The 24,070-nt window shown below is 34.7% G+C and overlaps 1 protein-coding gene across 2 annotated transcripts in view; it reads left to right on the forward strand.

Moving 5' to 3' along the window:
• The window catches only part of MSH3 (mutS homolog 3), a 189,729-nt gene that overhangs the window by 72,012 nt on the left and 93,647 nt on the right, over positions 1 to 24,070 (forward strand). For both annotated transcript variants that reach the window (XM_031966986.1, XM_031966990.1), the window contains 2 exons: positions 4,941 to 5,025; positions 8,403 to 8,512. In XM_031966986.1, the coding sequence (XP_031822846.1) occupies positions 4,941 to 5,025; positions 8,403 to 8,512 (195 nt within the window). The remainder of the gene's footprint in view (positions 1 to 4,940; positions 5,026 to 8,402; positions 8,513 to 24,070) is intronic.

Raw genomic sequence — 24,070 nt, forward strand, 5'->3', positions numbered from 1 at the left:
ATATGTGTTTGCCTATATAACTCTTGAATCATCTAAAATATCACAAGATGATGTTATCTTCAGGTTTAAATAGTGAGCAGTGTGGAGCCTTTTTTTGTTTATATAATATGACTTTTCCCTTTTTCCTCACTATGCGTCAATAAGAGGATCTGTCAGTGGTCTAGAAATCTTCTTGTGTCCTATGAGCATTGTGTCCTCAAGTATGTGCTCTTTCCATTTATTTATTTATTTTAAAGTTTATTTTCCCTCATTTCAGTCTCTCCCCAACTCATTGAGAAGGTAAGAAAAATAATACTCATTACACATGTGAAGTCAAGTAATACATATTTCCATGTTAACCATGTTCCTTCCTCCACCCAAAAAAAGGAGGAAAAAGAAAGAGGAAAAAAATGCACTTCACTCTAAGCTCATCAGTTTCTATTTGAGGGTGGATAATATATTTTTTTCATCATGAGTCCTTTGGAATTTTGGTGCGTCACTGAACTAATCAATATTTTTTACCTATTTCTTTCAAGTAATTATTTATCTTCTAGATAACTTAGGAAAGTTTCCAGAGAAATTCTGGAAGTTTAAAAATTTGAAAGCCAAAGAAGACCAATGGAGTACCCTTTGTTTATAGAGATAACAGTGAGGATTCTTTTGCCTATAGTGATGGATAGTTAGTAGTGATTATTCCAGTGGTTATTTGTTTTTCTGATCTAATTGAATGTATCTGAGAACTGTTTGAACCTATAAGTAATTTTTTTTTCTATGTGAATTTATTGACATCAAATAAAGGTTTTATTTTCCTTAACATCAGATTCCAACCTACATAACAGCATAGCTAACTTTCTGGACTCAAATCATAAATGGATTTTTAGATATTGAAGTCTTAGTCATGATTTCCCTGAAGCTATTTAAAGCATAGCCTTTATAGCCTGTTAATGTGTTGATTCTACCTCTGCTATATCTCTCATAGCTATCTTTTCCTTTCTACTCACATAATTTTTTTTTTTTAAATCACATTTCTCCTGGACTATTGCAATAGTCTCCTAATTAATTTTCTTGCAGTCTCAGTCTCTCTCCTCCATTTCAATCTTTACATAATTACTAAAGTAATATCCTAAAAATGCAGGTTGGACTACGTCACTTTCCTCTTACTAAACTCTAGTGGCTCCTTGTTACTTATAAGATCAAATAAATATTTGTTATTTAAAACCCTTTACAGCATGAATTCAAACTTTTAGTTCTATTATACATTACTCTCCTTTATGCATATATCAGTCTAAATAAACTGACCTTGTTGCTGTTTCTTACACACACAAGCTATCTCCCATGCCTATAATGAACATTTTCCTTCTGCTTCTTAGCATTCCAGTTTTCTTTTAAAGTGTAATATAAGCATCAGTTCTTTCTTACTAAGTTAGCTGATAGTCCTTCACCTAAAAAAGAAAAATCATTCTCTTTATTTACTTATCTGTTCATCTATTTGTTTATTTATTTAGTATGAATTTATATTACTATGTAGTTAGTTCTTGCCTTCACTATGTAGTTCATTGCCCCTTTTAAAGATGCTGAGGTTACTGTTGGTATATCTTTAATAGAGAATAGAATTTTGGAAGAGAAGCAGTTTAAATGTACTCTAGATAATTAACGGTTTTGATTAGAGAAAGACTCTTTGGTAATAAAAGACTAGAAAAATTTCTTTCCTAAGAGACCGAATTATTTGTCAAAGTGAAAGGCCAGCAAGAGATTTAGATCTGATTTTGAGGCAGCTTTGTGGTGCAGTAGATATAGCACTGGCCCTAGAGTCAGGAACACTTAAGCTCAAATTTAGCTTCAGATACTTAACACTTTACTAGCTATGTGACCCTGGACAAATCACTTAACCCCGATTGCCTCTCCAAAAAACAAAGAAACAAAAAACTGGTTGTTGTTCTTTGGAAAAGGTAGCTCAAATAGAATTGTCAGGTGTTTTTGACTTCTATCATGAAAGACCAAAGTGATAAAACAATTTTTCTAGAGTTGAGAAATCAACAGTTGAACTTAATAGGTAGGAATGTTTGTGATCTTTCTCATTCTGATACATTTTTAACATCTATAAATCTATCTTTGTCTTATTTGCTAATATTATTACTAAATTGTATAGTCATTAGCACTGGTATTTATTTAAAATTTCAGAATTATGGTATTTAAGAAAGAGGAAGTAAAGCTAATGGAAAAGGTTTTATCCTGTTCATTCTGTAAGCTAAAGTTAAATTAAGAGTTAATTGTTAAGAGTTCATTGACTAATGAGAAAGATTGTGCATTTCTCTTCATTTGTGAGGAAATATTAGTATGTATTTCTTGATTGCCTGAGATCATAATTCATGAGGTAATAAGTCAAGTCTGGGGTGAAGGTAAGAGTTATTAATGTAGTGTGCCATGAAACCAACCTCACTCAGACTACACATAGTATCACCTCTGCACTCTGCTATTTATATAACATGTTGCACCCAGGACTCTGTCCTGGTCCTTCTTTTCTCCCTGTATTATTTTACTTTGATAGTTTCATCTTCCATTGGATTTAATGAATGACTTTAGGCTAATGATTTTTTGATCTGCTTATCCAGTCCTAACTTCTCATATATACACTCACATCACTAACTTCCTGATAGACCTCTCAGATCAGATGTTCCATTGATATCTTCCATTCTGTATCATCAGACTGATCTTTCCCCCCAAACGTTTTCCCTTTCCAGACTTCCCTGTTACTATCAAGAGTGACTACCATGTTCCTATTCACTTAGGCTTGCAACTTTGGTGTTATCCTGAGCCTCTTAGTCTCTCTTACTCCTGAGGTTTAATCTACTGCCAAGTCTTTTTTGATTTTACCTTTTTAATCCCTCTTGTGTATTTTCTTTTCTTTTCTCTGACAATGCTACCACCATGGTGCAGGCACTTATCACCTCGTGCTTGGACTATTGTAGTAGCCAGCTGGTTGGTCTTTTCTTCAGTTTCTCTCTTCTCCAGTTCATTCTTCACTTTGCTGTCAAAATAATCTTTTTAAAAAGCAGATTTGACCATATCTTCTGCCATTCAAGAAAACTTCTTTCTAAACTCTGTCACTTCTGTGATAAAATATGAAATCCTATGACTGGCATATAACCTTCCCTCCCCCCCAATAGTCTGGCCTCTTCCTGCCTTTTCAGTCTTCTGATATCCTACACTCTCTTCCACACTTGAATGTCCAGCAACACTGTTCCCCTTGCTTTTCCTCATTTCATCATTTTCAAATGCTCGGCCTTTTTTTCGGCTTTTCTCCATTCCTAAAAACTCTCCCTCTTCATTTCTATTTCCCTGGCTTAGCTAAAATCCTAGCTTCTATAAGTACTGGTCCTTTTTAATATTAGTACCTTCCTTTTTTTGATTGTTTCCTATTTGTCTTGTACTTCTCATTTGCTGTTTGCAGGTTTCCACTGTTAGACTCTGAGTCCCTTGAAAGCATTGGACATTTAATTAATGCATATTGAATGACTGTTCCCCCGATTGAGTGTAAGCTCTATCATAGAATATTGAAAATACTTAATGAGGGATTGTGTGATTGATTATGCTCTAAATTGTTTTGTCATACTAAATTCTGAAATCTTTTGAAAGGTAAAACTTAAGTGTATACATCACATTTCCTTGTTTTCTATAGAGGCATCTTAACTAGTAATGAGTATGACTTAGCAGACTTGAATTTGGATTCTGTCTAGTAGCCAAATGACCATGGGCAAATCATTTAGCCATCTTTAAGTCTTAATTTCTTCATCTATAAAAGAGGGATAATAATAATGAAGATTTGTTGTGAGGTATAAATGATGTAATATGTATACAATAAGAATATATTTTGCAAACTTTAAGGTGCAATGTAAATTGTAGGTATTATTATTTATAGGTTTTTTTTGGAGTATATTTTTCTTTAACATACTAAACATTGATCATTGACCATAAGTTGTCACTTATGATAATAATAACAAAGAAACACTATGCATTTAGATGGCATTGAATACTAAATTCAATGTCAGGAAGTCCCAAGTTTTGTCTCAGATATTTACTAGCTGTGTGATATTAGACAAGTTATTTAACCTCTTCAAGAATCAGTTACTTTATCTATAAAATGGGGTGTTTGATATTTGCTACTTCACAGAGTTAATGTGAGCATCAATATGTAAAATGCTTTGTAAACCCTAAAGCAATATGCAAAAGCTTGTCATCTTCATTATTATTAATAAACTTCTTGGCTATATTATACTCCTTAAGTAGGACTTAAAACCAAGCCTTTTCAAAGTGATCATTTGTTAGAAGAATAAGGAGGACAGTTTAAAGCAGGGGTCCTCAAACTTTCTAAATAGGGGGCCAGTTCACTGTCCCTCACACTATTGGAGGATCGGACTATAGTAAAAACAAAAACTTTATTTTGTGGGCCTTTAAATAAAGAAACTTCATAGCCCTGGGTGAGCGGGATAAACGTCCTCAGCTGCCGCATCTGGCCTGCGGGCCACAGTTTGAGGACCTGTGGAACTTTAAAGTATCTAGAATCCTTTTCCTAGGTAATTTTATAACTTGTCCTGAATACTTACTATTGTATACTAAATCAATGATAAAAGATTTTGCTTTGTTCTATTCTTAAAAATAAGAAAAAAAAGTCATCTCTATAGTTCCTTATTGTCTTAATATCACTCAGTTTTTTAGTTTTGTTTTGTTTAATTTCTCTTTTCCCTCTTCTCCCATCAAGGCATTTAATAGCACATACATCAATGGAAGAATATTTCTCAGTGAATATTCCTTTTATCCTTTTGAGTTTGGCTTGATTATTTTACCAAGTGACAAATTTTCATTAGTCATGCTATTAGAATTTTTATCTGCTATCTAAATTAATTTTATTTCTTCCTGCTCTTAAGATTGGCATGATTATATTTCCTTCCATTTCTTTTTAGAAATTTAAAAAAGTTGTCAAGTGAACTGGAATTTATGACAATTAATGGTACAGCACTGAAGAATCTGGAAATCTTACAGAATCAGGTGAGGAAAAGATAACTAGTTGATTACAAATTGTTGTTGGGAGGAGGGAGAGTTATAGATAACCAGTGCTAATGAATGCATTTGAAACAGAAGATTAATCCTCTGTGTCCCAGCTGATCATTTTCTTATCTGATTCTTACTTGGAAGCAGCAGTTTCAGTATATTAACTTTAAAATAACACATTGAAAGATAAATATTTTCTTTTAGCAAGACATTTTATATGATTAATTTCTCCCTGGATTCCTTATAAATTTTTCTTAAGTTTATACCAAGAACTGTGTGAAATTGTTGCAAATTCATTCTCAAAACAAGCATGATACAAAATTGAATACAGTAAGACAGTATATTTCATTTTAGAAATATTAATTTTTGTGTTAGGTAATTGACAATATTTTTAAAGTAATGAAGACTTTAAATACTTTTATCTTTAGCTAAACTTAAGCTTGCAAGTGAAGTATATTTTAAAGACAATATTATAAAATTTGAGGACCAGAAGGACTTAGGATTATCTGTTGAAACAATTGTATGCTTACACTGTCTTAGATCTTTTATAAGTTTAAAGATCTTCAGGAATATTGCTGATAACTTAACAATGATTGAGCCTGGACTTGTGATTTTACTTGTGACAGGAAACTCCTATTTTGGAAACTCCCTCCTCTAATTCAAATTAGTGCTTTCTCTGCAACTTGCCTCAGGAAGTTGTCTAGGTCACCAAGAAGTCAAGTTATTTGGATCACATAGCCAGTGTGTGTTGGAGATAGGACTTGAACCCCATTGATTCTTTAATTGCCATGCCCTACTGCTTTTCATTATTACATTAACGTAGATTTTGCACTTGGATAGTCAATTATTAAGTACATAATATGTGCCAAACACTGTGCTGTGCACTGGGTACACAAATATAAGAAGAAAGAAAGACAGTTCTCACCTTCAAGAAACTTACATTCTAATGGAGGAAGACAGCACACAAGAAGTAGAAACAGAGTGACCAGGCATGGTAGAGGAAGTCTGGCATACAACCTGGAGGAGAAATGTGGCCTTCTGACTTATGTCCATCTTTATTTTTTTAAACATATTGTTGCTAGACAGATCTTTAGAAAATATTTATTCCTTTACTTAAAATCACACTATGGTTCTTTCTTTGTCTGCCACCTGACATGAGAGGGAGGAAGAAAATTATTTAGTTTCTGCTGTGTGCCAGGCATTGTACTAAACACTTTATGAATGTTAGCTCATTTCTCATAATAATCCTGGAGAGAAGGTATTGTTATCCCCATTTTACAGTAGAGAAAACTGAGGGAGACAGAGTTAAATAACTTGTTCAGGTCAGCTGTTAACAGTTTTGAGGCCCAAACTGAATGTAGGTTCTCCTGACTCCAGGCTCAATGCACTGTCCATGGCTTTATAGGGGCAAATTTAGGGTCAGGAAGAAGCTCAAATCTGGCCTTGACAATCCTCACCAAGTTACATAGTTTGTGCCTTAGCTTCTTTTCTGTAATGTGAGGGTTTTGGCATTGAGGGCCTGTAAGATCTCTTCCAGCTCTTGAACTCAATCCTATAATTGTCCATTTGACTTTGTATCCTTTATACACCAGCCTACTTATTTCTTTATTCCCTAATGCAAATCTTTTGGTTAGTTAGATCTCTGTATGGATCTCATTTGAAATGCTTTCCTTTCTCTTCTATTTATTCAGCTTCTATAGCCCTTCTTCATTTTACTGCAGGCTTTAACACCATCAGTCATTTTTCTGGCTACTCTCTCCACTCTAGGTTTTTGAGGAGCTGCTTTTTCCTGGTTTTCCTTCTACCTCTCTGCTTCTTCTCACACTCCTTTGTCATTCAGGTCAAGTCAACTAACTGTGTGTGCCCCACATTGGCCCTTTTCTCTTCTTCTGTATCTCTTGGTGATCTCATCAGCTGCTATGGAGTCCCTTTATTATCTTTGCTAATGAGTCTCATTTCTGCCTATCCAATCCTAACCTCTCTTTGGTATCTTCAGTCTTTCATCAACTTCCTATAGCAATAGCTATACCTGAATATTTTATAGTTATGTTAAACTCAACATTGTCTAAGACTGAATTCGTTATCTTTCCTTCCAAATCTTCCCCACTTCCTAATTTCCCAATTTCTTTCATGGGCACCATGATGTTCCCCATTCACCAATGCTCATAACCTAAGTGTCAATCTCAATTGCTCATTCTTCCCCCAGCCCCTAATCCCAATACCTAACCTGTTGTCAAATGATAAGAGTTTTTACCTTTACAACATTTCTTGTGTGGCCTCTTCTTGATGATTACAGAGCCTTCTTGGTGTAGGTCTCAGTTATCTCTTTCCTGGTCTATTGCACTAGCTCCCTGCCTTGTGTCTCTCAACTCCAATTCATCCTGCACTTAGCTGCCAGAAGTGTTCTTCCCTAAGTATAGGTCTCATTGTGTCACTCTCCATTTGCTTATTTATCAAGTGAACTTTAGGAGTTTTCTCTTGTCTTTAGGGTCAGGTATAAATTCTTATTTGACTTTTAAAGCCCTTTACAACTTCCTTTTCCTACGTTCCCAATCTCACACTCTTCCCATCATGTATTCTACATGCAGACACCGGCCTTCTTATCATCCCTGATCACTCCTGTTTCTGACTCTGTGCCTTTTTTCTGGTAATCTCCTGTGCATAGAATGGTTTTCCGTCTCACCTTTTTCCCCTGGCTTCTCTGGCTCCCTTCAAGACTCAGCTTAAATCTCACTTTCTGTAGGAGGCCTTTCCTGGTTGTCACCCTTTCACTGCAAATGCCTTCTCTCTGAGATTATTATGTATAGATCTTGTATGTATTAATTGTTAGCCTGTTGTTTGTTCCATTAGAATGGGAGCTCCTTGAGGGCAGAGACCATGTTTTACTTTTCTTTGTAGTCTCAGTAAGCATGGTAATATTGTTTGACTAACGACTGACTACTTTAGCTAGTCTTAATCTCTTTTTTTTGCAGTTTTCCAATAATTACTACATAAATTAGCATTTGACTATATACTTTCCTGTATTATTGGCTAATTGTTTTATATTTGTTCAGAGTGAAAAATAAGGACCCACTGTTATGTAAGGTTTTGAACTCTCCCTGGACACATGAACATGAACATGAATTTTTATTGATTGATGTGCAGAAAGGGACAGTAAAAATGAGCCCTTTTAAAAAAATCTTAATATTTTAAAGAAAAATTTTCAGCTTTTTACTTGTGGGAGAAAGGCAGATCATAGATAAATATGAAAAAAAGAAGTAAAATTTAAACATGCCTAAGTAGTATTATGTTTTATATTAATTAAATGATTAGTTTAAATAAATAAGCAAATGTTTGATTAATTTAATTTCAAATATTTTATTGTTCCTCCTTAGACGGATTCAAAATTCAGAGGCAGTTTGCTATGGGTCTTAGATCATACTAAAACTCCTTTTGGGCGACGAAAACTAAAGAAGTGGGTGACTCAGCCACTCCTCAAATCAAGGTAAAAATATCTATTTTTTTAAAGAGGTTTTTAAGGCTTTTTTAAAAAATTAATTTATCTTATAATAAATTTCAGAGTCCTATAAACCATATCCCAAGTCTATTAGTGATTGTAGTATCCCAGATTTGTTGGGGAGCAAGATATCTTAGGGAAACTATTAGTGAGAAACTTAGGAATTTGTAAAAAATAGTTTCTGTATTATAATGAGAGATAATGTGAAATGGTGCAGTAATTTCCAATGGTTTTTGTTCTTCAAATCTCTTTTCAAACAAAAACTGTGTTGTGGATCCTCATGGTAATTTTATATAGTGCTTGTGATATTCTTTCAGATTTATTTTCTAAGTACTTACAGTAATGGTGAAAACTTGCCCCAAAAGCTTCAAAATAAAAGTTACATGATATAATTATTATAAAATTTTGTTCTGCCTATAATTATGAAAGCTCTAACTATAAAATTATAAAGTTCTAATTATAAATTGTTATAAATATTTTATATGGGATATTCTGTAAGAATTTTTAAAAAAGTAATCCATCAAGATTATATGCTGACTATTATCTGCAAGATTTCATATTTTTAGTGATATGTTTCCTCTTGGAAGATGTTTTAATACTCATATATAAATTTAATTTTAAAGTTGGACTTTTGCTTTGAATAAAGGTTTACAATATTTAGCTCAATACTAGGTAGACGTGGTCTTAAATTTAGTTTCACCTCAAATTTATTTTTATATTTTGATTTAGAACAAGAAAAAAGGAAAACACTTGCTTACATAACTAACTGTGTGGTGAAAAATGGTTGGAGAATTTTACAAGCTTTCTTGATGAAAGGTGGAAATCCGCTTTTATTTTTTAGTCACCTCTAATTAGTCAATAAACATGAATGGTTAGTTATGATATAAAATATTTACTTTCCTTCTGGCCAGCTATATGAAATAGTAAACTTAATTGAAGTTTAGTTGCAGATACTGTTTCATTTTCAAAAGTGTTTATAAAGAAATTAAACTTTATAGGGGAAGAATGTCTTCAGATGGAACTTTTTTCTCTTTTACCACCAACTATACCTTTACAGGATCTATATTTGAAAGCATTACAGCCAATCATATCATATAAAAGTCTGCCAGATAAAATAATAGCAACAAATAATATAATAGCAATAAAATAATAGCAATAATAGCAGAAGGTACAACAGTCTTGCCATCACCCAGGCCCAAAACCTTGGTCTTTCCCTTTCATTCTTCCTTTTACTTTATCACTCAGAAAATCTCCCCTGCTTCCCACCACACATATACACATCCTTCCATAGCCAAGTATTGCTCTGTAGTAGAGGGAAGAGCAGTAAAAAATTTTTCCCCCCCCCAAAGGCAATTTAACAGTGGCTTCACTGGGATTATTTTATAATTTCTTCAGGAGTCTATTGCCTCTCATAGAAGTTGGGGAAAATTAAGAATTTAAACAACTTTGGAAGGGGGATGGAATGTGAAAGTATAGAAATATAATGGGGGGAAAGTAGGGATGCTGGTCTTGAGAACATGCCCCACTGTTGGCTATCTTTGGAAGGTGTCTTGATTGATTAATCACATATTCCATTGGGCTTATATGACTACCAAGGTCCCTGTGATTTCTCCTTGGAGACTACTGTCCTAGAGAATCTTTTCTTTAAATATTCTGAGTGACAGGAAGGAAAAAGTGTCCTATCAACTTGAATTCTTGGTAGAAATCTTGTGGAAATGCTTATGGATTAGTCAGATAAAGTCATATAATTATACTTCACTAAAGGAGATAGATTAGATCTTGTCTTCCCAATTTAAAATTTGTCTAATTTAAAGAACTCATTAGAGGCACAGTTGAATCACAACTGAGAGTTTAAACTTAGATACCCACAAAGGATCCATCGATACAGATGGAAACCCATCTAGGTCTGTCTTGTGGGACTCTTGTTCATGTCCTCCTGTAAGTTAGCCAGAGGGAGGCCAGTCAATGTTCTGGGGACATTCCTCCATTAAACTGAACATGTAAAAGATACCAGTGGAGCACATGGTTGGCAATTGATTATCCTTTGGTCTTGCCACATATCCAGGTGATCTCTTTTATTTGTACATTTTTTCAATGACATTCTTTACTTTATAGTTCCTCATTTGTTATATATTGCAATCTACTTAGATATGTCCTTTCACTGTCCTCTGGGAGATAACAATTTTAATTCTTTAGAGACTAGGATTCCTTGACACAGGCATAGAGCATCTCCACTGGTAGGAATATTATTATTTAAACTATCTCATTAGAAAAGATGTTTGGTAGCATTGTGACTTTCTGAAGCTGTTCAAGGTCATCTAGTAGAAAGAATTGCAGTATGTGAATTTGCTAATTGTCAATTTTCATAGATTCCATTATTTGAAAACTTCCTTTCTTTTGGCAGAAGTAGATAAAATGTATCCATCTGTTGAATGGAAACAAGTGTTTTGATTACCATTTAAATGCTTTGCACATTTTCTTAACATCTGATGTGATGTTGAGAAAAGCCTTCACATTTTGCCAGTTACCAACATTACTACAATTTCATGCCTCTCATATGCTTTCTGGGAAAATTATCCATCTCTCTTATCTTTGAAAGCCATTATAGGCTGCATCTATAATTCGTATTGCTGGTTAACTGTTTATGGGGCATAGATGGTATTTCTGTGTGAAAAAAAAAAACCCAACTTGAATGATTTATAAACTATGAAAATGAAAAATTTACATGAAAAAGAAAACAAAGTAAGAGATTGGAATGACTGAAAAGCTCAAACTTGAGAGATGAAAACAGAAGAAAAAAAAAAGAGCCTAGCTGGGATGAAAGTAGAAGAAAAGATATAAAATAGAACTGAGAAACTATTTTCTAAATAATTTATCACTTGGAGAAACAGGAGTGGGGGAAAGAGAAGGTTCATTTATATAATACTTTCTATGTACTGGACACTGCTAAGCACTTTACAAATGTTATCCCATTTAATTCTCACAACAGCTCTGATAGGAATTGGTGCTATTTTAGGATCCCCATTTTACAGTTGAGAAAACTGAAGTTAAGTGACTTGCCCAGTGTCATACAGCTAGCAAGTGACTTAGGCTGGATTAAACTCAAGTTTTCCTGACTCCATGCTCAAATCTTTATCATACAACTTTTCTACCTGTGACCATAGAAGGATCAAAGATGATGACACACATAATTGTGGAGAAACGTGATGTGTTTAGATGATGATTTGTCTGAAACATTGTCAAATTCAGTTCTTGAAATAGATTTAATATGTTCTCTATTCCTTTGTCCTTTTCTTTCTCAAATCTCTTGCTTTTAAAAAGCTGTGTATAGAGAATTAGTTTGTTAATGGTATAGGAGGAGTGCTATCACATTTGGTAATGATTAACCACATAGTATATTAACAAATTGTATGGTCAGGTCTTATCATGGGTGCATTCCTGAGGATCATAAGGAAACAACCATCACTGGAACAGAAGAGTCCCAGGAGTTCAGACCCATCTCTCAGTCATTTATTATCAAAATAGATAGTTATTTTGCATAGGTGCTAGGATAGAAAGACAAAAAAGAAAGTCGTTGCCCCCAAAAGGCTTTATAGTCTTGTTGGAGGAAACATACAGACACACATACACACATACATCAACATACACATGTGTGTATATATATTTTATACACACACATACAATTTTGGAGGGGGAGGGAGAATAGGAGGAAGCACTAGCTGTTGGGGTATTAGAAATGTCCTCTGGTGGCTTTGAGCTGAATATTAAATGAAGTTAGAGAAATCTAATTGGCCAGGTGTACAAAGGAACATGGCTTCAAAAGGAATAATACAATGCAGGTGAAAGAAGAAGGATTTAGTCACCAGACATCATATGAGTCTAAGTCTTCTGTAAATGTATCCCTAATAGTGTGTTCCTCAGAAGCATAATTCTGCACATGATTCCTGCTGAAAAGTAGCCAGTTTTGAATATATATATAAAAATAATAAAAATGTTAAGTATTTCCAAGTTCTTTGAGGTTCTGTTTTTTGTAAATATTCAGGACTTTCCCTATAATTTAATGCCATTGGAAAGTAAAGATTTGAATATTTCAAAAAAAGGAAAAATCACCTAATACAGGGAGATTTATAGATTATTAATTATTCTTAGTGCTTTTTTGGGTAAAAAAAAAGTCTGCCTCTACTAGAATAAGTTGTTGTTCAGTTGTCTTCAGTTGGTATCTGACTTTTGGTGACCTCATTTGGGCTTTTCTTGGCAGATACTGGAGTGGTTTGTTATTGCCTTCTCCAAATCATTTGACAGATGAGTCAAACAAGGTAAAATGACTTGCTCAAGTTCACACAGCATTTAAGTGTCTGAAACTAGATTTGAACTCATGAGGATGAGTCTTCCTGAGTCCAGGCCTGACACTCTATCCACTGCATGATCCAGCTGCCCTACTAGAATAAATAGTCCTTATTAAATACTTAGCAGTAGGAAAATCACAGGAAATTTGGAAAACATATAACATGACAATAGTGACATGACAAGAAATAAAAACTACCTATGTTTTACAAATCTATATTCAGGTGTAGTTTTAGTTCATTGGTTTTTAGCCCTTCTATCTTTATGATTTTCGTTATTTGTCCTTTCTAATGTTGGTTCATGTTAGAGTCTTGGTTAACAATTTTTATGCACTAAATAACTATTATAAATAATTAAACCAATCAAAAGTCAACAAACATTTATTAAATACAAGCACTTTATTAGGTACTTGGACACAAAGGAAAATAAATTTTTAAAAAAGTCCTTATTCTCAAGGACTCTACATTCTTTTGGGAGAGAAAACTATATACACATATATATGCAATATATACATAATACGTGTGTGTGTGTGTGTGTGTGTGTGTGTGTCTGCAGAATAAATTCAAAACATATACAAAGTAGTCTAGGGGGAGAGAGTGCTAGCTGTTAGGGATAGCAAGAACGATTATATAGTGCTAGTGCTTGAGTTAAATCTTAAAGGGAATAGAAGATTCCGTGACATCTAGATGAGGACGGAGATCATTCCAGGTATGAAGGACAGTCTATATAAAGGTATGGACACTGGGACTGGAATACCTTGTGGACAGAGAAACAAGAAGTCAGTTTGACTGGATAATGAATTTAAGAAATAACAATAATAGTGATATTAATATTTATATAACACTTGAAGATTTGCAAAAGGTGAACATATTCTAGGAGTGAATATTATGAATTCTTGGGTATCAATGTCGATGCTAGAACTTATAGTAATTTCTATGCTGGTTATTTTGAGTAGAACCAATTAAAAAAACAATGTTTAGACTGTTCTGTATAGTTGATATTAAATGATATCAGTCCCTTAATAGGTGACAATTATCTCTTCCTTAGTGTTAGAGAGGAAGAAGGATGAAGTACTTAACGATATAATAATAATTTGGTTAGTGATGAGGGTAAAAGGCTTAAAGATGATCATTTTTATCATTGTCTGCCTATAGCAGACATTCAGGGATAACCAGATTAAATGACTATCAGGCTTCTGGAGCCATAAGATTTCTCAGATATTCATTAATTATCACTTTTGAAAAGCATTTGTTGGTATGTTACTATTCTTATGGTGCTTTTGAACAGATGACTTAATAATAGTGTTATCCTTCATCTGTACTTGCCCATTTTGAGTTCAGTAATGCAAGATGGTCCCTATTAAAAAATTAGGTGGAGACACAGGAGACTTCATTGTTAAGTAGAAATGATATACTTAAGATTATGTTCTTCTGAGTCCCTCAGATATTAGTGCCTTTAGTGGAAAATTATAACATTGTCATGTTTAAGACTGAGACCTTGAGTCTAGATTCCACTACTTTGCCTCTTCCTGTACTTCATGGGGTCCTTACCTATAAGGAATTGGCTCTTGAGAAGCACTGTCTTGCTTGTCACACATGGCTTTGCCCACTGTGAGAGGGGTATGATCAACCATCTATTAATCCAGTAGGGAAGTGAGAAATGGGGCATGTAGACAACCTTAAACAATGGGATTGATAAATTCTTTATTTCTGTGTTTCTTAATCTGGATTCTATGAACTTTTTTCTTTATTTAAAAAATATATTTTGATTACTTTGATTATAGTTGATTCCTATATAATCTATATATTTTATTTTATGCATTTAAAAATTATTTTGAGAACAGGCTCATTGACTTCATTATTCCACTGAAGGAATATATGAAACAAAAAAAAAAAAAGATTAAGAACCCTTGATATATACTGATTCTTGGGAGGAGGATAATGTTTAATCATTCAGTCAACAAGCATTTATTAAGTGCCAAGAAAGAAAATCAAAAGACAGTTCCTATTCTCAAGAATTTACAGTCTGATGAGGAAGGCAGCACTCAAATATCCATTATAAACAATGTGTGGTATGGTGTAGTGTGGTGTGTGTGTGTGTGTGTGTGTGTGTGAGAGAGAGAGAGAGAGAGAGAGAGAGAGAGAGAGAGAGAGAGAGAGAGAGAAAGAGAAAGGTAGGTAGGTGGGGGGGAGAGGGGAGAGAGAGAGAAGTTAATTAACCAAAGGAAGGCATTACCCTTTAGAGGAAGGAAAGGCTTTTTGTAGGGTAGATTCTAGCTGGAATTTGAAGGAAACAAAAAGGCAGAATTGAGGAGAGAAAAAATAACTCCAGGCATGAAGGATAGACAATGAAAATGCCTGGAGTGAGAAGATGGAGGGTCCTGTGTGAAGAATGACAAGGAGGCCATAATCACTGAATTGACCAATATATTTTAGGAGTGAATAGGATGTAAGAAGACTATAAACATAAGAGGCTAAAAGACTTGATAGAAAAGGATAGTGTAAAGTTCATCTGGTTCATCAAGATGTGAGAATAGGAACAGGGAGAAAGAATAGCTAGCAAGGGGTGATAGCCTGGGAAAGAAAGGTCATGTTGGATTGGAGGTCATGTTGAAGATGAAGAATAGCATTTGGGATTGCAAAACAAAAAAGACAGGTGGAAGGAAAACAGATTATGATCAGATAAGGAAATTTCAGAGTTCATAATCATATAAGTAAGCAGTGCCTTTTAGATAATAGCAGTAATCATGTGTATGACTCTGTTTTTTCTTTTTTCTTTTTTTTAATCAATTATTTTAAAACTTTATTGCATTGAAATATTCATTAAAAAGATATAATTACAAATCCCTCTCTCTCCCTCTTAGTCCTCCAATGTCCACTGAAAAAACATGCAGTATTATATCAATTGTACATTTAAAGACATGCAAAACATATTTCCATATTAGCTTTTTTTTTTTTGGTTAAACATAGTAGAAATATATGTTAAAATCCAATATATGCATACATATTTATACAATTATGCTACACAAGAAAAATCAAATCAAACCAGTAAGAGAGAGAGAGAGAGAGAGAGAGAGAGAGAGAGAGAGAAGCAAAATAAAATGCAAGCAAACAACAACAAAAAGAGTGAAAATGCTGTGTTGTGATCCACACTCAGTTCCCACAATCCTCTCTCTGGGTGTAGATGGCTCTCTTCATCACTGAACAATTGGAACTGGTTTAAATCATGTCATTGTTGAAGAGAGCCACTTGTATGACTGTCTCTTTTGTCTAGTTGAGAAATATGGAGCCTGGAGAGAACAGACCTGATCAATTAAAGATTTTTCTCCTTGGCACTAATAGAGAAATTTTGTTGAGTATTCTCATTACATGCATCTGTTAGTAGAACATGTTCATGCCCTTCAAAGGTATCATACTTCTACTATTGAACTGAATAATCAAGTTGAGTAATGTAAGAAATTGGGTACAGGGTCCATTATCATCCTGTTTGTGGGAGCCAAGCTTTCTCTGTTGTGGTGAACACAGGATCAGATAGTCCCTTTAATAAAGGATGAGGGAGATATTTTTGCTTGATAATGAGGTTCCATGTGGGTGATTAGAGCATTCACCTTTGAAACATCAGTGTGGCATGAGCCTGCACAATTCATGACTTGCAGTTCTCTGTTTTGCTATTTAACTGCCTCCATTTTACTGCATAGAACATCTAAAATTGGGCCAATTGTCATCACATTTGATGGGTTTTCCATCTCACATCATCATCATCATCATCAAGCATATGGCATTATTAAATTATGGAATGAACTATTAAAGTAAGCTTTGACATCATAACGCTGATTATTAGAATTGGCAATCATAGCCCTCAAAAGCTGTCAGTGATGAATCAGCACTATTATAAGAAAGGAGAGGTCTCTTCCATCTAGTTGTCTGGAATCTGCTTTTCAGGAAGCATTGCCTAATAAGGATAGATTACTCTAGATTTAATCCTGGATGACCTTCTCTATTTCTTCTTTATTCCATTTCCCCTGTACATCTCTGAGTCCTTCCTTTTCAGAAAGTTCTAAATCTCCAAGGAAAATGTTTTAGGTCCTTGTTCATAGGTAGGTTCTTCTTTCCTCCAGAATGCTTTGGTACCATTATGGAAACTATAAAAAGAGCAGGTTGGGGGATAAAGGCATGGTATTGTTAGGAAGTGCTTTGCTTTTTAGTGATACAGGGAAGTGAACTTATCTTTTTTAACATTTAGAAGAAAGGGGTTTCCTTAGCCAACTTGGTGACATTCCCAGATGAAAGGGAGAAGTTGCTTTCCTTGTAAATAGAGTTAACTTTTTTTTAAAAAGAAGATTTTTGTATTCTTTGCTGTCTTTATCTTTCTTTTATTTAGTATTTTTATTTTATTTAGTATTAAGTTCTTCCTTTTATGCTGACTATGCTGTGCTTCTTTCTGAGATCTTTGTAATACATCTTTCTGAAGTCTTCACAAAATAATTCTGCGAAGTTATTTTGAGGCTATTTAAGTAGTGGAAGGTCCTTTACAGAATTTTTAGGACCTTGCCATAAAGAGGTGGGATGTAATAGGAATGGCATCAATTTTATGCAGGCTGGAAGGCAAAGGCATCATTCATGGACCATTGATTTGATTTCTTTGTCACCTTGTCTTTTTGACCCACCATTGCTGTATGATTCAGAGATTAAAGGGAACATCTTCCACTTGAATTAGTAAATTATATCCTTTTAACTTTTAAAATAGTAAATAAAGCTATTTTTATTGAATTTTTATAATTCACAAATATTTTGTTGCATCATAGTGTATCATTGTACTGTCCTGAGCTAAAGATTTACAATAGGCTCCAACCTATCTTTCTAGCTATGCTGAATTCCTTTTCTTCTCTTTTTCTTATGCTGCCCTCCAATAGAGTCACAGAAACTCAGTATTGTAGAGAATATCATTTTATCTAACCCCTTTATAATCATCAAGTGATCATCTGGTCTCTATGGATGTAAATGCTTCCTGTGGCATTCAAATTTCCACTGTATAGCTTTAATTGTGAGGAAATAAATTTCTCTCTCTCTTTTTTTTTTTTTTTTTTGAAGCCAAAATTGCCTCTCTCCAACCTTCCAAATCAGTCTTTCCTGATTTGCAATTTCTTGGATTTAGAATATATTTCCTAATCCTAGCCCTCCCTTCTCCCCAAAATCCATCTTCAGCTTTTAAAGTTCTTTTAGGTCCAAATGAAGTAATACCTTTTCCATTAAACCTTCCTCAAATATTTCCCTTTACACAGAAAGTAGTCTTATATTTCTTATAATATTTTGCCCCAAAGTTGTCAAACATTATATGATATGTACTTAGTTGTGTAAATGCCCCTTGTCCTTCTACCTACCCATTAGAATGTAAGCTCTTTGAAAGGGTCTTAATGTCATCAGTCTTTATACCTGCAGCACTTTATCCATTAGGCTGTGCTGTATCTTTAGTTCTTTGCAACTTAGTTAAAGGTAGAAAAGCTCAGCAATTTGAATCTTATCTTAAAAAGAGACTGTAATGGTATGTGCTTCTACATGTGCATATTTTTTGTTTGAGCTACAGCTTTCTATAACAAAGCTATTGCATTGGAGTAATGGAAGTTTTGCAAAATCAGTGATGAATAACAGAGCAGACATGATTACCAAAGAGAGGATCAGCTACACATTTTCTTGGTGTGAAAAAGGCTATCCAAGAGACCTTTGAAGCATAATCACGCACACAGAAGATTAATAACAGTAGCAGCTTTGTCTTCAAAAATGAGGGATTGTAGTGACATTCATATTTAGCCAGCTTCTCTTGAATGATCCAGAATAATCATTGTTATATCTGAAACTTCCACTCAATTGTTTCCTGTTTTTTAGAATGAAAATAACAAGTGCCAGGATTTCATGACCTGAGAATTTTTGATGTTCTCAGAACCTTTACCACTTAGCAATAATGTCTTTATTGTCATCCTCAGTTCCTAAAAGACAATGCAGTTTCCTGTTGAGCTGGAAATGATGATCAGCCTCTCCTACATGATTATGCCAAAAGACTACTTCCCTTTGTCTCCCTATCTATTATGCTGTTTTCTCAATATGATGATTGTTATAACCTTGTTTTAAGACAGCTACAGGACACAGAACTATTCCTAAGCTTATTTTTGTTGTTCTTCATATGGTTCACTTTGGTGCTTATAAAATAAATTTAGTTGTGTAGGTGGCCTTATCTTAAGATGAAGTGGCTTACTGTCTAGTTCTACCTTTGCTCTTAGTATAGCGTTGCCAAGTTACTTCCTTTAAATTTTCCCAAAGCCCAAACCTATTCAACACAGTGTGACATTTAAAAAGTTTGAGAGACATAGTTCTGGGTAATTTAACTATTTTATTAATAAGGTCAGCGTGTTTATTAATAAAAGGATAGTCATTTGACCATATCTCTCTTAGACCAGGATCCCACAAGATAGGAGGCTCACAATTTATATGCTCTTAGAAGAGTTAGTGATCCTAAAAGGTGCAATCAATTCTGATTGGTTAACAATGAAAAAATGAATATTACAATGAAAGGTTGGGCTATATTACAGTGAAGGTCTTGGAGTATTGATTTGGCTCATCCAAGTTTTAGTCAAAGAGACTTATAAATGTTGGTATCACTTGTTTGACAAAAGGGAGGATTCACTTTTTCCCAGATTTGTCTGAGCAAAAACAATAAGCAGGAATGTACCTATTAGCCTAAACTTAGAATTTCTTTTATTGTCTGATTAGATCTTGGCCTGGATAAACCAGAGATTTCCCACACTTGATGCCTGGAAGTAGAAAAGGAGAAAGTATCTTGGTTCTGAGTGAATAATTAGTTATTAACACAAGAGAGAAAATAATCATTTCTCACATCAGTTTTATTTTTTCAAAGCCTTATCCATAGAAATTTTTAGGTTTAAAAACAAACTTTTTACTAAGAATTTCCTCTACTAAATTTAATAAATCATTTATGGACTAATAATTGAGCATATTCCCTTCCTAGAGATACTTTATATATTTGAAAATGTAGTTTCCCAGGAAACATGTTTTTGCATGATTGCAAATGTATAGTCTATATCCATTTCAAAAACAGGGGAGGAGAGAGATGGAGAGAGAGAGTTTGAAGCTCTTTTTTTTTTTTCCCTGAGGCAATTGGGATTATGTGACTTGCCCAGGGTCACACAGCTAGGAAGTAGTAAATGTCTAAGGCTGGATTTGAACCCAGATCCTCCTGACTTCAGGCTGGTGTCCTATCCACTGTGCCATTTAGCTGCCCCAAAGCTCAAACTTTAAAAATTGATTTTACATGTAATTGGGAAAAAATAAAATACTCAAAATTTTTTTAAAGTATAGTTTTCTTTCTGGGGTTTATGATGTTACAAGAAGACTTTTTCTCCCCTATTCGGATACCTACCATATTTAGCTTCAATTTGATTTATCTCAAATGTTATCAACTCTCAGTTGTTCAGGAGTAAATGATTATCATAATGAGTCACAGGATTAGACACACATAACAGTGGAGTCATGCTGACTTTAACAAACCTTCCAGCAGGCATATCATTGGAGAAGTGAAAAGCCAAGAGTTGGGGCATGAGAGATGCTGTTTTTCTTTCTTATTGGCAGTTTCTTTGTGCTTTATCAAAAAAGTGAAGATTTAGGACCAGGTAATGACAATATTGAACACTGCTAGCTAAATAAGAAATTCTGTAGGCTTTGGAAGACTAGCCATTTGATGAAACTGCTATAAGGACAGATATGTATATATCTGTCAGTCAATCAACAAGCATTAGTTAAGTGGGTGATGTATGCCAGGCATTGTGTTAGATTCTGGGAATAGAAGTGCAAAGAATGAAATAACCCTAATTCTCAAGGAGCTAACATTCTTAAAAGAAAGCAAGAAGTATATGTGTATAATTCTCTCCTTAAGAAACTTGTGTGCCTCTGTGTGTGTGCTTGTATAGTTTGTGGGAAGAACACCAGCAGTTGGGATCAGGAAATGCTTCTTGTAGAGGGAAATCTTGAGCTATGTCCTGAAAGAAGTAAAGTATTCTTTATATGGGAGATAGTCTCACTGCAAAGATATGAAGATAGGAGATATTCTACTTTTTGTAGAACAAAGAGAAGACCAGACTGCTCAAATTGTTGAATGCAGAATGGGGACTAATAAGTTCAGAAAGATAGTTTGGGGTCAGACTATAAAAGACTTTCATAGAGTATATATTTTATCTTAGAGGCAATAGGGAACTCCTGGAATTAATAATTCACTATATAATTTCAAGAAGGCATTTTGATTGTAAAGCATAAAGATTCAAACTTATTTAAAGGAAGCATTCTATTCAAGTGTGGGAATAAAATTAAATAGCTATACTTGTTAGGAATTATTAAGAAAGGTAATAATAATAGCTTACAAAATTATCTTATTTGATCCTTTCAACAGCCTTGAGAAGTAGATGCTATTATCATTCCCATTTTACAGATGAGGAAATTGAGGCATAAATATTGTGACTTGCCCAGGGTCACAGATAGTAATTGGTTGAGACTGGATTTTAACTCAGATTTTACTGATTCTGAGTTCAGCTAGCTTCCTAGGTACCAAACTGTCCTTGTATTTGTTTTCTTTAGTAACTTTATTTTTAGGACTCTCTGCTTCATTTACTAATGTTAGTTTAGGTCTTTTAATAAAAGGATTATATTTTTGGTTTTAAAAAATCATAATTGAGAGAGAAAGTATTGTCTCTGTGAGACCTGACTGTTTGGACAATGGAGCCAAATCACTGACCGTCATGATCACAGTTCCAAATTGTGGGCCAACCACTACTGGGAGGAAATTAATAGTCTTAAAACTGCAGACTTGGTAAGTTTGTGTCTACTTTTGTAACTCTGTGAGAAGTCTGTCCTGTGTGGGAAAAGAGACCACCCATGCTGAGACTGTGAGAACCTTCTCTTAATTTTGGTGTTAGTTCCATGTAACCAGCTCAGGCTAAGAGACTTCAGTTATGACTCCGCGTATCTTGTTTGTCTCTGTTCCCTGGAGATCTGAGCTTTGTTATGGCCTCTGCTAGTCTGTTGCTTTTGGGGGCTTATTTGTCTTCCAGAGGGATAGTCTTTTGTTACTAAATGTTGCTAGCAATGATGGGGCTCATCGTTATTTGATCACTCTTGTCTGAGGTGAAATGACTCCTTGGCTTGAGCGTAGATGGGAACAGAATAGGAGGTCCAGAACATTATAACAGAAAGCCTCTTGAATACTAACTTTGTAAAGTCTCGTTTATAAATTTCACAGGAACAAAAAAATAAATATTGATCACTGACTATGTAAGAGTGTTATTGAGCTGTCCAAGTTCTATTTGTTCCACACAAACCTTATGAAGGATGTTTGTCTTTATAGTATTGTCTCCTTAGCAGGATTATATTCTTTGTTCTCTCCCCTTCTTCCCCTCCTTAAGCTTTGTTAATCTAGTATTAACTTTTAAGACCTATTTACTGTTGTTGCCAATTATTTCTTCTACTTTCCTGGGATTAGGGGCATGGCCCCTGGGATCTGGAAAATCATTATAAATTTTTTTTGTCTCTTTCTTCCCTCCAGAGAAATTTTCCTTTTCTCTCTTTGTCTCTTTCTTTCTCTCTGTTTCTCTTCTGCCCTTTCTATCTGTGTCTCTTCCCCTTGATAATGTACAATACTATACATCTATTTTATGCATTCTAAATTGTTGTGTCCTTTCCCCTTGATAATGTACAATTCTATACATCTATTTTATGCATTCTAAATTGTTGGGTCCTGCTTTCTAGAGCCCCCACACCGGGGTGATTAAAATATCTTGCTTTCTAGAGCCTCCATTCTGGAGTGATTAAAATATACCTTCCTAGTGGAGAAGTGATGAGGCGGGACTCCCGAGGATGGTGGAAAAATGGAGTCCCCTTATTTCAAGGGCTTTCCCCTTTATATATAATGTAACAAAAACAACACTGCACTCGTGGAACCACATAAATAACTTGCATTGTAGTTTGCAGCTTGGTATCACTCTGCTTCACTCTCCACACAGGTTGTCATTTCCCTCTGACTAATCAGGAAGGTCAAGGGCCCTTAGGGGAAATGGGGAGCCGAACCAGACATTGTTAGCAGGTTTCCTCTGGGCTGAAGGGTCTTATACCTCACCCAGAGTTTCCCCACTGATTGTGACTCTCTACATCTTGCCCTTTCTTTTGTTTAATTGAAGCAAGTATATACATCAGTGGTTAAATCCATCAGCATGGGAGGAATAACAAAGGCAAGTTGTAATATCATACAAGCAAGTAGTAACATAATAAACAATATGAATAAACAAAATACTATAGAAAATTTTCATGAGTCCCAGAAGAAAGGTATAAAAAATAACTATCAATTCACAACCACACATATACATCCTTCAGCAGCCAAGAAATAGTCCAAAACCAACCTATTGTCCATCACTTCATTTGTCAGGGAATCCAATGATTCCTGCAGGTTTTGAAGTCCTGCCTCACTTTATTGAGAATTATTTTTGATGTTCATGAGTCAGTTGCCATACACAAAGGGTTAACTGCCAGACTCTTTCAGTGGGGGGCACAGTCAGCGATGCAACCATCCGATGTTTCCTGAACCTTCTCCTTTGTTTCAAGGGTCTTCTCTTTTTCCATCTCTCTCTGATGGACAAGGTGGATACAGCTCATTGGCACCCATCGGGTTCCTTCTCTGTCTGTTGAGATACAAGCAAACCCTCTACCCCAAGCAATTAACCTATCTCTTTCCTTCCATTCACCACTCTTTGGATCTTTCCACATCACCTAGTGATAATCTAAAGATAGTGGAGCTGCTTGCACTGGACATTGCCCTTCCAGTGGGTTATGAAACCTGTCTGCTGGAGTCAGTGCATCTTTATTAAAAATCAAAAAATTTTTAATACATAAAATTAAATTTAGAAGTTTTCTAGGGTTACCAGTGGCACCCCCTTTAACTAAGCTTGTTTCATACTTCCCTTGGAAGGGAAGTTCATTTCTTAGCATTTGCCTTATTTCGATTGAAAAAGGAAAGTGACTAGATTAATCCTTACTGCTTCTTCCTGCTTATCTATTTTTATATTTAACCTTCCAGATCATGGGGACTTCTCCACTGAACTCAGCTGATCGTGTCAGTTGAGCTGATGTGTATAGGATGTCATCTAGAGCC

The sequence above is a fragment of the Sarcophilus harrisii genome, chromosome 1, assembly GCF_902635505.1.
Source record: "Sarcophilus harrisii chromosome 1, mSarHar1.11, whole genome shotgun sequence".
Lineage (NCBI taxonomy): Eukaryota > Metazoa > Chordata > Mammalia > Dasyuromorphia > Dasyuridae > Sarcophilus > Sarcophilus harrisii.